This window comes from Saccopteryx bilineata, chromosome 9 (assembly GCF_036850765.1).
Source record: "Saccopteryx bilineata isolate mSacBil1 chromosome 9, mSacBil1_pri_phased_curated, whole genome shotgun sequence".
NCBI classification, from domain to species: Eukaryota; Metazoa; Chordata; class Mammalia; order Chiroptera; family Emballonuridae; genus Saccopteryx; species Saccopteryx bilineata.
In genome coordinates, this window is record NC_089498.1 from 37,480,207 (window position 1) to 37,492,472 (window position 12,266).

The following is a 12,266-nucleotide window of genomic DNA, read 5'->3' on the forward strand; positions in this document are numbered from 1 at the left end:
AAAGCAAGGTCAGATTTGCATTTCCTGAAAATCCTCAGTCCTGTCAGGGGGCAGCCAGGCCTAGAGGCTTGGCAGCCAGCAGAGGCAGGTAAGGTTGTCCAAGTTGGAGGAAGTGTGTGTGGGGTCTGCATGGAGAGGAACAGAGGGTCTGAGAGAAGTTGTTTAGGTGGATTCAGTCCTTGGTCATCAGGTGGATGTGGAAGCAGTGGATGGACCAGAGGGAGGTGTCTGGGATGATGCCCCTTTATATGTTTTAAGCAGCAGGGGACTGTGGAGCTGTGATTTCGAGATGGGGCACATGGATGGGTGGGAGTTTGTGTCACACTGAGCTGGATGTGCCCGGGGGAGCCGTGCCAGAGGGAGGAGTGGGAGCTGGGACAGAGCCCTCACTGAGGGGCAGGGAGGGCAGGACCCATCGGAGGAGGGCAGTGAGCAGTGCCAGAGGAAGCCAGGCCCACTCTTCCTCCAGAGGTCAGAGGTCGAGGATGCCGTGGGGTCATTAGCTCACACACTGGTGAGAGGGCAGCTGGCAGAGTGTGCGGGCTGAAGTCAGAAGAGGAAAGGGGAAGGGGGGATGGGAAAGAGGATCGAGGGAAACTGTAAAAGCTGCTCCCACTCTTCTCCCAAGGCAAGTACTATTTTGGTTCCCTTTCCAAAAATGTGGCTGGTAGTGGGGGGAGGGGGGGATAAAGCTTGTCTAGAGGAGGAGGAGGGAGGTGAGTGGTCCTGGAGCTTTCAGTAATAGGGGCCGGTAGAGGGAGGAGGTTGAGGCTGGAGTCTGAGCCCAGCTGTATGTGAGGGAAGGGCTGAGCCTCACCTGGAAGAGGGTATCCCTGCCCTTATAGGGGGGGGAGCATGAATGGGGAGGGGAAGGCTTAGTTGTTTGGAGAAGAGGTGAGAGTGCACCAATTGCTGGCTTCCGTGTTTGAGAGTAGGTCTCCTGCCCTCTGCCTTGCGACTCATGGCAGAATTGGGGACGGGTGGAGGCTGTGGGGCTGGAGACTGGGAGCCACCATGCCATCCACCCCGTGGCAGGGTTTCTCGCAGCCCCCGTGGCCCCAGTACACGCACTCACAGGCACAGGCTCTGGTGTGACCCTTGTGGGGGTTTGGCTAAGCCTGTGTGGATGGATAGGCACAGGGCCTAGAGGTTTAAATTGTTGGCAGGATTGGTGGCCAGAAAGATGGGTCAGAGATGTAAGCTGCATAGAGAGGCAGAGGCCGGATGCAAACGCAGCCTGGGCCTGTTCTCTGGTCGTCATAGAGGCCCCACTCCCCACTGTGCAGTTCCTTAGCTGTGCTGAGCAGGGCAGCAGGAGAGAACGGGGCACCGGGGGCTGCTAGGTTATTCTGCGGGTGGATTTGGACCTCAGGAGCCTGAGCTGCTCATCCGAGTCCCATCTGTGGCTCTGAGCCCTCCCCCTCCAGGGCACAGGAACCAGCTTTCTGTTCCCCCGGTGGGGCTGCTCCCCACATCCTGATGCAGAATGAGAGGCACCTTTATGATGCTGGAGAGCAAACAGGCTTCAGTGTCTGCGCCTCAAGGAAGAAATCACGTTCATCTGGAAGAAGTCTCCGTGGGCTCGGGGCTTCGCCCTTTCTACATTCCTCTCTGGCTTGCTGCTCTTGAGGGCCCTTGAGTGTTTCCTTTGAGAGAGGGAGAGATGGCTTTGTTGAAGCTAGGTCACCTTTTGTAAGGGTTCAGAGCTGGCTGTGAGGGATAGCTAAGGACTCTGTGCTCTCTCTTTTTTATTTTTTTTTAAGTGAGAGGCATGGAGGCAGAGACAGACTCCCGCATGCTCGCTGATCAGGATTTATCCAGCAAGCCCACTAGGAGGCGATGCTTTGCCCACTGGGACCCTTGCTTCATTGCAACCGGAGCCATTTTAGCACCGGAGGTGGAGGCCATGGAGCCATCCTCAGCACCCGGGGCCAACTTACTCTAATTGAGCCTTGGCCACAGAAGGGGAGGAGAAGAGAGAGAGAGAGAGAGAGAGAGAGAGAGAGAGAGAGAGAGAGAGAAGGTGGAGGGAGAGGGGTAGAGAAGCAGATGGTCACTTCTCCTGTGTACCCTGATGGGAATCGAACCCAGGACATCCACACACTGGGCTGACACTCTACCACGGAGCCAACCGGCCAGAGCCAAGGACTCTGTGCTCTTAATGACTGGTCATGGCTGCCACTTAAATGCCCATGACCTGGAATTGCTTATTTGACATGAAGGAGGTAGAAAATGAATATTTATTTAGCTTCTCTGTGTGGGTCTTACTTGGATAGGAGATTGATTGCAAAGACCAGAAACCTAACCATATTTTGGCACATTAATAGGAGTTTATTGTGAGGCCCCCGAAAGCCCTGTGGCAGGAAGTCCTCCTGGCTGTGCCTCCTGCCCCTACAAGTACCCCTTCTCTCCTTGCCGGTTTCCTCTTGTCTGCTCCTCGTGTCCTGCTTCTCTCTGCAGACCGGCTTGTTCCACATTTCCTCCTGCACTCAGGCTGGAAGTGGCTGCACCACACCCCCTCCCCATTCCCACTCCCACCCCAGTGTCAGGCGGGTCCTGAGTCACATGGTATATCTGGGCTGCCCGTGGGCAGGTGGGTGGGTGGGTGTGAGGAGGGAATGGGAGACCTCTTCAGCCAATAAGCAGAGCCCTGGGAGGCAGCACACTTAAGATTCAGGCCTAACAGCTTCGCCATGTAGATTTCTCCCCCATTTTATGGATGAGAAAACTGAGTCTCAGTGAGGCCAGATTGGGCTGAAGAATCTGGGCTTCTTTTACCACCCACGGCAGCTTCCAAATATTGTAACTAGAGACAGCCTGCACACCCCAGGCTGGCAGCAGGCGAGGGCGAGCCAGGCTTCACTCCTGCAGCTTGGTGGCCCACCCTGCTACCACTTCCATTTCCAGGCAACCCATCTCAGCCTAACTGGGTATGACCTGGCCCTGTAAACCCCACCCCCCCTTGAGCAGGTGTGGCAGCCCCAGGGGCTCCCTGCAGGGGTCCAGCCAGCTCCTGCTGAAAGTCACTGACTTGTTTTTTTTCTCTCCCTGAAGCCGGGTCTTTAAGACGGACATGGAGCTGGAGGTTCTGCGCTACACCAACAGAGTCTCCAGTGAGGCCCACCGGGAGGTAAGCAGGCCCTGGCTGTGGGAAGGCGGTTCTGCCTGGGTCGGGCAGACGCGCTGCTCTGTGTGGGGCAGGAGCGCAGGGTCAAGATGGATGGTCTCAGGGCAGCTGTAGTTTGAGTGCCAGTGGAGCAAGCAGAAGTGTCGCGTGAGCAGACATACGGTGCTGCCTCTTTTCTGTTCCCCAGAGGGTAAGCCACCCACCCTCGGGGGATCTCCCAGTAGGACACCCTCACTTCCAGGAGGCTGGGGCTTTCCTTCCTGGCATCCCCAAAGTTCTACCTCCTTTTAAAGAATCCAAGCACATTTATTACTGCCCTCCATTAAATGTCCTCACATGGTTCTTTCCCGAACCTTCCCGCTTTACCTGAGGAGTAAGAGCAAACAAGGAAGTGTATTTTTTTGAAAGACAGTCAGGCTGACTGGGAAAGCCTGGTGCCTGCTGGGTGACAGTCATAGCTTGGTGTCAGGAGATGGACAAGTGTCATTTGTAGGCAACAGAATCTCTTATACGAGTTCATTTTCTGTTTATTTTTAAATTTTATTTTTCAATTATAGTTCCCTGTCACCGTTATTTTGTATTGGTTCCAGTGGTTAGACAATCATATACTTTGCAAAGTGTTTCCCCCTGATATGTCCAGTACCTACCTGGGCCCAAACATAGTTAATACGGTATTATTGACAACATTCCCTATGCTGGACGTTACATCCGTGACTCTTGTAACTACCAATTTGTACTTCTTAACTCCTTCACCTTTCACCCACCCCTCAGCCCCTGCCCCTCTGGCAACCGACAAAATGTTCTCTGTTTCTATGAGTCTTACTTAATTCCTTCACCTTTCTCACCCAGCCCTCAGCCCCTGCCCCTCTGGCAACCGTCAAAATGTTCTCTGTTTCTGTGAGTCTGTTTCAGTTTTGTTTGTTCATTTCCTTTGTTCTTTCGATTCCACATGTAAGTAAAAGTCATATAGTATTTGTCTTTGACTTATTTAACTTAGCATAATATCCTCTAGGTCCATCCCATGCTGTTGCAAATGCTAAGGATTTCATTCTTTTTATGGATGGCCAAGTAATACTGCCTTGAGTACGTGTTCTACGGCGTCTCTATCCGCCCGTCTGCTGATGGCCACTCGCGCTGCTTCCATAGCTTGGCTATTGTAAATAACACTGCAGTGAATATAGGGGCGCATAGATTCCTTTAATGGAAGTTAAACAAAGGAAACCTTTTAGGACGGTTATCGTAGCTTTCTGAGCATCCAGTGTTCACAGACGTCTTGGTTAAACCTTAACTGCCTTCAGCCCGCCGCAGATCTGTGCTGGGTGTTCCTCAGCTTCCAAATGGCAGCGCTCCGGAATGGTTTGGATAAAACCACATGACTTTTGGAGCTTTAACAAAGTTCTAATTTGTCACTTTTTTTTTTTTTGCCCCACTGTGTGCACAGATCATTCTTTTTTATTTTTATTTTTTAAAGCAGAGATTCTTTTGAAAAAGTGCTATACATTATTTATCATGCAGTGCTACTTATCTCCTTAATACAAATATCTTTGCTTAATCTCCATCCTTCAGGTGATGAAGGCTGTAAAAGTGGGAATGAAAGAATATGAGCTGGAAAGGTAAGCTGCCGTGTTCCTCTGGGTGAAGAGAATGTGAAAGCTGTGATTCACGTTGCCTGAGCACGCAGCTGGCGAGGTGCCTCGGCGGCAGCGCGGACTGAATGTGTGTGTGGGTTATCAGCAGGGCTTGGGCGCCGTGGGCAACGCGGGTTTTCCCTCTGACTAAGGCTACCTTCCCGGCGCTTGGCAGAGTGTTTGATGGTAATGGTCTGTGATTACTTTTCAGGCTGCTTTAGTGTCCCATCATTCCACTCTTTGGACTTTGTTTGTGCAATTTGCAGGAAACTTTACCAAAGAGCTGCTATTGTAACTGAAAAGCACTAGTAAAACAGCTTGCCATTTTTATGTGTAAACATTGTCATTATGTCCGCTGTGCTTGGACAATTGGGTCTCAGGATGGTTAAGTGGCTCATAAAGAGTTCTGGAGAGCTCCACTGGCCGGGGGCCTGCAGTGTGCCGGTGCCCCTGGCTCTGTGCTTCTGGGGGCTGCCCAGCCGCGGGGGGTGCCCGCTCCAGGACTGGGGCGCAGCGTGGTGCTGCCCGTGGGGGAGGAAGCCGTCGGTCAGACCCAGACTGCTCCAATGGCTCCCCTTCCACCCATGTCCTGGATCACCCACCAGTGACTCTACCATCTACAAGTTCCCCTGGGGAGACGACAAGGAAGAAGCTGCCATTTCTCCCCGCAGTGACATGATTCATCTCTGCCCCCAGTGTCTGGCACAGAGCTTCTAAAACCCTCAGAATTGCCCCAGTGACAGAGTCTGTTGTTATTCATACTAAACCCCTTTCAGCTACACCTGAGTTTGTGCTAATGCAGTGACTCCTGAGGATGGAGGCTGTTAACTGGGAAGCCATCCCTGTGATTGAAGGGCAGGAACTTTGAGCCCAACCCTAAGCCCCTGGGAAAGAGGGGCTTGGAGAGTGAGTTCTGACCGGTGATTTAGTCAGTGGTGCCTGCACTGTGGGCCCTCTGTAAAGGTCTTAAACCACAGCGTTTGGAGAGTTTGGGTTGGTGGACTCAGTGGTGGTGCTGGGAGGGGCACTCCAGGAGGACATGGAAGCCACGCCTCTCCCCATACCTGCCCCAGGATCTCTTCCATCGGGCTCCTCCTGAGTTGTGACCTTTATAGTAACGTGGTAACAGAAAATGATGTGCTTCCCTGAATTCTGTAAGCCATTCTGGTAGATCATCAAACCCGAAGAGGGGTCACGGGACCCCCCGATTTATAGCCAATTGGTTAGAAGTATGGGAGTTCTGGACTCATGTCTGAAGTGGAGAGAGTCTTGTGTGACTGAACCCGTAACCTGCTGGGTTAAGTGTCAGAAGTAAATTATAGGACACCCAGCTGGTGTCCACAGAGAATTAGAGAACCAGTGGTGTGGAAAACCCACACATTAGCTGTCAGAAGGGTTGTGAGTACAGAAAAAAAGAGTTTCACCTTTGACCCTCACCCCGCCCCCTTTTCCTGACCCTGGACTGCTCTTTCCTACCCGGCCTTAGCGCTTGGCACTGCCTCCCTTTGCCCACCTGGCAGGGTCCAAGCCTGCCTGGGACACCCTCATGGCCTGCCTCCCACCCCCAGCCTTTCTGGCCTGCTGCTTTTTCAGTGCTGAGTGGGGGTGAGGAGCAGAAGGAGTCAGCGGTGGGCAGAATGGACATTAATGTTCAGCATCACATGGCTTAGGGGTAGATGTCTTTTCCAAAGTCTAACCCCGAAAGGAGTGCTGAACAGGGAACCTCTGTATTTTCCTCCTCTTACCCTGGGTGGTAAGGGGTTAACATGGCCTCAAAGGCCCGAGTTGCTATGGCGTTCCAGGAGAGAGCTCGGGAACAGCTGCTTCATCAAGGACCCAGGAGGATGGGGAAGGACACATAGAGCAGCCCAGCTTTTGCCTCCACAAGGTCTGCTGCAGTGCAGTATCACCTGGGGAGTCCCAGCGTCCCTGACCCCCCAAGGATCTGGGACAGGAAGAGCTCAATCCTGCTACCAGGAGGTGGGCGGGGCAGTGATCCCTGAGATTGACACTGTCCCAGAAATCTCTTCTCATCTGAATTGGCTTATAGTGACCTACAGGTTATGCCTCAAATAAAAATAACCCAGAAACTGGAACAGGGCTAGCTTGCCCCAGTGTGGAGCCCTGCTGTCCGTGGCACACTGGCGGCCTTGTGCCCAAGAGGAGGGGCCTGTGCGGTTCTCCCGAGCACCGCACAGTGTCCTAGACCCCAGTGCAGCGCGGCAGGCCTGTGTGTGAGCTCCGGACCAGCGGCCTGGACTCCGAGCGCTTCCTCCAGCCCCTTCCCTCCTCCTCCCCACCCAAGGTAACAGCAGTCTTTTTTTTTTTTTTTTACCTTTTAATAGGAAATTGCAAATAACCATCCCCCACTCCCCAAAAAGGAATATTGTAATGAACCTCCAAGTCCCCATCAGGTTTTTGTTTATTTTTGTTTTGTTTTAGTATTAAGACCAAGTCCCAGGCAGCGTGTCATTTCTCTTGTAAATACAGCAGTGGGGGTCTCAGTTGAGCGTATTTTTTTCCTTTACATCACCGCCATGTCATTATCACATCTAACCAAATGAGCAGTACTTCTTCAATATTATCCACATCTAGTTCATATAAAATTATCTTTTTAGAGTTGGTTTGTTCAAGTTGGGATCTAAAGTCTATGAGTTGCACTTGGCTGTTGTTGGAAGGTAGGCTGTTACTTGAAGCTTTAATGCTGAACCCTGGAAGACGGCATCTTTGTCTTCAAACCACTTAGCCTTCCTCCCCCTCCCCCATTCCTGGATTCAACACGCTGCTGCCGCTTCTGGATCAGGGACAGCTCTCAAAGAAATGAGCCTGAAGATTGTGGCCCAAAGCAGCTTCCCTGAGCATGCTGAGTGCCATTAATTCAGCTCATCATGCCAGGTGTGTGCATTGATGTGCACCCACTGTGGTCGGCCATAGGAGATTCCGAGAGCAAGCAGCATGCTCTGGGAGCCCTCCATCTGTGGGTGCCTGAGAGCTGAGAGCAAGGGGCGTCCTGAGGTAGAGGTGGGTTGGGGCTGGGGACTGCCCTGGGGAAACTTGAAGCAGAGGTGACAAGAACAAGAAACAAAGACTGTTCCTGATGGACAGGAGGGTGGGGTGACCTTTGCGGGTAGAAGGTGTTACCCCCTTGAAGATGCTAGGAAGATGTGCTAGGACATTGTCACATCTTAGGGTGTCCCTGGCAAGATTTGAGGAGGGCACCCTTGACTGCCAGTGCCAGCCTAAACCCCTGGGAGCATCTGCAGCCTTGAGGGGAGTGACCCCGTTCTGCCTCTAGCTTCCTCCCCACGGGCACATTTCTCTGTCACTGCCAGGTGGTCAGGGGACACAGTTCTGTGGTCTCCATCTTTGGGAGCCTGAAGGCTTCTAATCTTGGAGGCTCCATCTCATTCATCTGCAGTGTCTGCTCCATGGTTGATATCGGGATGTATGTGTGGGTGGGTTGGATGGATGAGAGAGAAAGAAGAAAATGTTCTGTGCTGTTTTTCTGCTGTCATCTGTGCCACTGTGAACTTTAGCCTTCTTCTTCTTTATTTTATTTTTTTTAATTAAGTGAGAGATAGGGAGGCAGAGACAGACTCCCGCATGCGCCAACTGGTATCCACCCAGCAAGGCCCCTACCAGGCGATGCTCTGCCCATCTGGGCCACAGCTCCGTTGCTCAGCAACTAAGCTATTCTGCTCACAAAAATTAGGGGATATTTCAAAATGAATATGAAGCGATAAAAAAAGAAGCATTTGATTTTTTTTTTAAAAATTCAACAAGAACATCAGAAAGCAAACGACAAGTCAAAGAAAGTTGTTCAATTATGCAAATGAGATGCAAAACCAACTTTTATTTCGTTGGTGAAAATGCACTATACAAAAGGCTGAAAGTACTGGAGTATCTGCATGTTCCCTGATCCCCTGATTTTTGTGATCAGTATATTTTAGTTGCTTGAGGCAAGGTCATGGAGCCATCTCCAGTGCCCGGGGCCAACATTGCTCAATCCATTTGAGCCATGGCTGTGGGAGGAAAAGAGAGAAAGAGAGAGAAGGGGAAGGGGAGAGGTGGAGAAGCATATGGTTGCCTCTCCTATGTGCCTGACTAGGAATTGAACCCAGGACTTCCATATACTGGGCCGATGCTCTATCATGGAGCCAAACAGCCAGGGCCTAGCCTTCTTTTCTTAACCTGGAGAATATAAAACTTTATCAGAAGATTTAGTCCTCCATGGGGTGTGGTCCTTTTAGCATAGACTGGACTGATCCCTGGGAAGGCTACTGACTCCTGAGTTAGAAGTATGTCCCTAGAACCTGCTGTACATTCTCCTGAGGGCATGGCCTCCACCAGCCCACAGAGGGACATAGGAAGAAGGGCAGGAACTCCTGCCTGTCAGGACTGGAGGGAGGCTGGGCCTAGGGGACGGTAGGCAGGAGTCTGGGCTGATTTTCTCCAAGGCAGGCAAACCACCACCGCCAAGACATGGTGCTCAGACTCAAGAGATGCTGGCCAGGAGACTCAGTTCCAAGACTTATGCTTTTAAAAAAATTTTATTATCAGAAGTTAGTTGTAAAATCTTGAGGTCACAAAGAGTGAGCTGATGGCATCTATTAAGACACCACCTCCTTTGTGCTCTGCCTGTGAGTGGGGCTTCAGAGGAAATGAAAATCATCCTCTGCAATTGAGGTGTAGTAAATTGTGTTAAACCAATAAGACATTAATGTTTGGGTAAATCGGGTACTAACAGCATCTGACTGCAGGCCCAATCAGGCGGGCCATTCCACCGCTCATATTATTTAATGTTAGTGGCGTAACCAGCTTGTAGCCGGCTGGCATGGGGCTGGCAGCTGAATCAATTACCTGCAAACACTAATTTAGAGCATGCTCAATTGGCTGTGTAAGCAGGTCCCGGTTCACATTTGCCACAAGGAGATTAATAACTTGATGTTTTTGACAGCCTGGGACCTTAATTGAAATTACTCTCTTTCAATCCAAGCTGTGAATGGGGCATTTTGGGCCCTTCCGTGACAGCTTCTGTGGGTATTGTGCAAGTCATTTGAAAGGCAGAGGGACTGTGAGGTGTGCTAGCGTGGCATTGTCCTCCTCTCTGGGCTGGGATCCTTCTTGGCAAACACATCGATCCCATCTGGAGACCCTCAACAGGGCCTGGGCTTTGCTCTGCTCTTCCGTCACAGGCCACAGCCCAATGGCAGCCTCCTCTGCCTTCAGCCCTTTGTTAATGAAGAACTTGGCCAGCTGTGCTCCTGTGGGCTACAAGTCTTCATGCTTTCTCCTGCCCTTTGGTCAAATGGAGAAGTCATGATTCTGTGTGTTCATTGTGCTCCTGGGCATGGGGGGCAGAAACCCACCATGGGGGGTTTTCTAAGGGGGTTTGTTCTCCTACCCTGAACATACATACCACTCATATACATACCACCCACATACACTGCACATACCACACACACAACACCCACCACAGACACTACATTTCTCACCCATACTACATACTTACAATCACAGACATACACACTCCATACATTCCCTACCACTCAGATGGCCCCCACACACTCATACCCCACACACATTCACACTATATACACCACACCTGCCACACACACACCCACCACATGTATCCCACCACGCACATAAACACCCCCCACACACGCACCTCATACATACCACTCACACACACAACGCACACACTCACGCAGCACACACACTCCACCTCACCCATGGGGTGCTGGGTAAGAGAGAGACAGACAGGAAGAGAGAGATGAGAAGCATCAACTCATAGCTGTGGCACCTTAGTTGTCCATTGGTTGCTTTCTTATATGTGCCTTGATCAGGGGGCTACAGTTGAGCCAGTGACCCCTTGCTCAAGCCAGTGACCTTGAGCTCAATCCAGTGACCTTGGGCTTCAAGCCACCAACATGGAGTCACGTCTAGGATCCTATGCTCAAGCTGATGACCCTGCGCTCAAGCTGATGAGCCCATGCTCAAGCCAGTGACTGGTAACCTCGTGGTTTCAAACCTGGGTCCTCAGGGTCTCAGGCCAATGCGTTATTCACTGTGCCACCACCTGGTCAAGCGAGTCATTGATCTTTCAGAATCTTTGCAGTGTTGCTGTTAAACACTTGTCATTTTTTTTATCTTTTTTGAGGATTAGAAAATTTAACTGCAGTGAACACAACTGGAAGGTGGGAGAGGTAAAGGAGAGCGCACCACCCTACTAACCCTTAGTGAATACGGCTGCAGAGAACGCAGGCGGCTGAGGCTGACAAACTGCTTTTCTGTGCCCCCCCCCCCGCCCCCTGCCCAGGCCTCGCCCTACACAGTTGACTTCTGGACTTATCCCTCACTCTAGCTACCCCCAAGCTGATCCTGATGGGCAGTTTCCAGCTGCCTCTCGGCGTAGCCCCCTCCTCTTTCCTCTGTCGGTCCCTCGGGGAGCACCGTAACCACTGAAGGCCCACCTCTCAGACGCCTAGGCCCTTCTCTCATGCTGTGTTTTCACCAGAGCTCTCCCTGCTGGGCGTGCTGGGCATGCTGGCCACACACGTCCCTGGCCACAGCCCTCCTGGGTCACGCAGAGGATCCAGCTTTCATTGATGGAGAACGTCAACAAGAGGCTCTTATTTCCCTACTTCCCAGAGGGGCTGGAGAGGCACAGCTCGCCACCAGTCACCTGGTCTTGGCCCGGGCAACCCTGGGTATTGGTGGGGCCACCCTCAGTTTACCTACCCCTGTGAAAGTGCTAGAGTTTTGCTTGGGTCTTTTGGGGGCTTTGGAGCCTCTGAGACCCGCACCCTTGGGTGAGAACGAATGTGATAGGGCCTTCTCTGTGGGCCGGTCCCCGTGGGCAGTCCCCGTGCCCTCCGTGGCAGACACAGCCTCCCTCCGTTGGCCACCTTGAGGGCTGAGGCTGTGGCATGGCTCGTTCCCAAAGGGCCCCCGAGACCCCAGGTCCACATGTGGTGAAACCCACCCTTTGCTTATGTTGTGAGGCTGGTGCAGGCTTCCTGCCAGCACTTCCTCGACTGTTGGAGACAGGCCACACACAGTCTGCCAGAGAGGGCTCCGGAAACCCACGTCTGTCCTGTGCCCCTCAGGAAGGCAGCCCTGAGCCCTGAGCCCCAGGCCACACCTCGGTGAGCTGAGCCCCTTCCAAGACTCAGGGTCATCTTGGGTAGACAATTCCTTGGAGTTCAGAGGAGGCTCTCTACCTCAGCCTGGACCGTCCTATTCCGGCAGAACAGTCCCGGGTGCCCACCCAGCCTACTCTGTCCACACCGCCTGACCAGGAGAAGGGAGTAGCTCTCTCCATGAAGTTCGGCAGAGCCTCATGTCAGAGACTGTAGCTGGGCCTGGGTGGTGGAGAGGCTGTGGGACTCTGGCTTAAAGCAGGGATAGCTCATTTTGCCCCTGAGAATAATTGAGAAATGGTGTCCAGCAAAGCAGCCTGGTGTCCAGCCAGAAAGCTGAACAGAGAGCCAGAGGGAAAGGCTTTCTGC

General features: G+C 52.3%; 1 protein-coding gene across 1 annotated transcript in view; it reads left to right on the forward strand.

Moving 5' to 3' along the window:
- PEPD (peptidase D) overlaps positions 1–12,266 on the forward strand; it is a 118,595-nt gene that overhangs the window by 46,805 nt on the left and 59,524 nt on the right. Inside the window, exons 8-9 of the mRNA XM_066243278.1 lie at positions 3,055–3,130; positions 4,694–4,740. Of these exons, the coding sequence (XP_066099375.1) occupies positions 3,055–3,130; positions 4,694–4,740 (123 nt within the window). The remainder of the gene's footprint in view (positions 1–3,054; positions 3,131–4,693; positions 4,741–12,266) is intronic.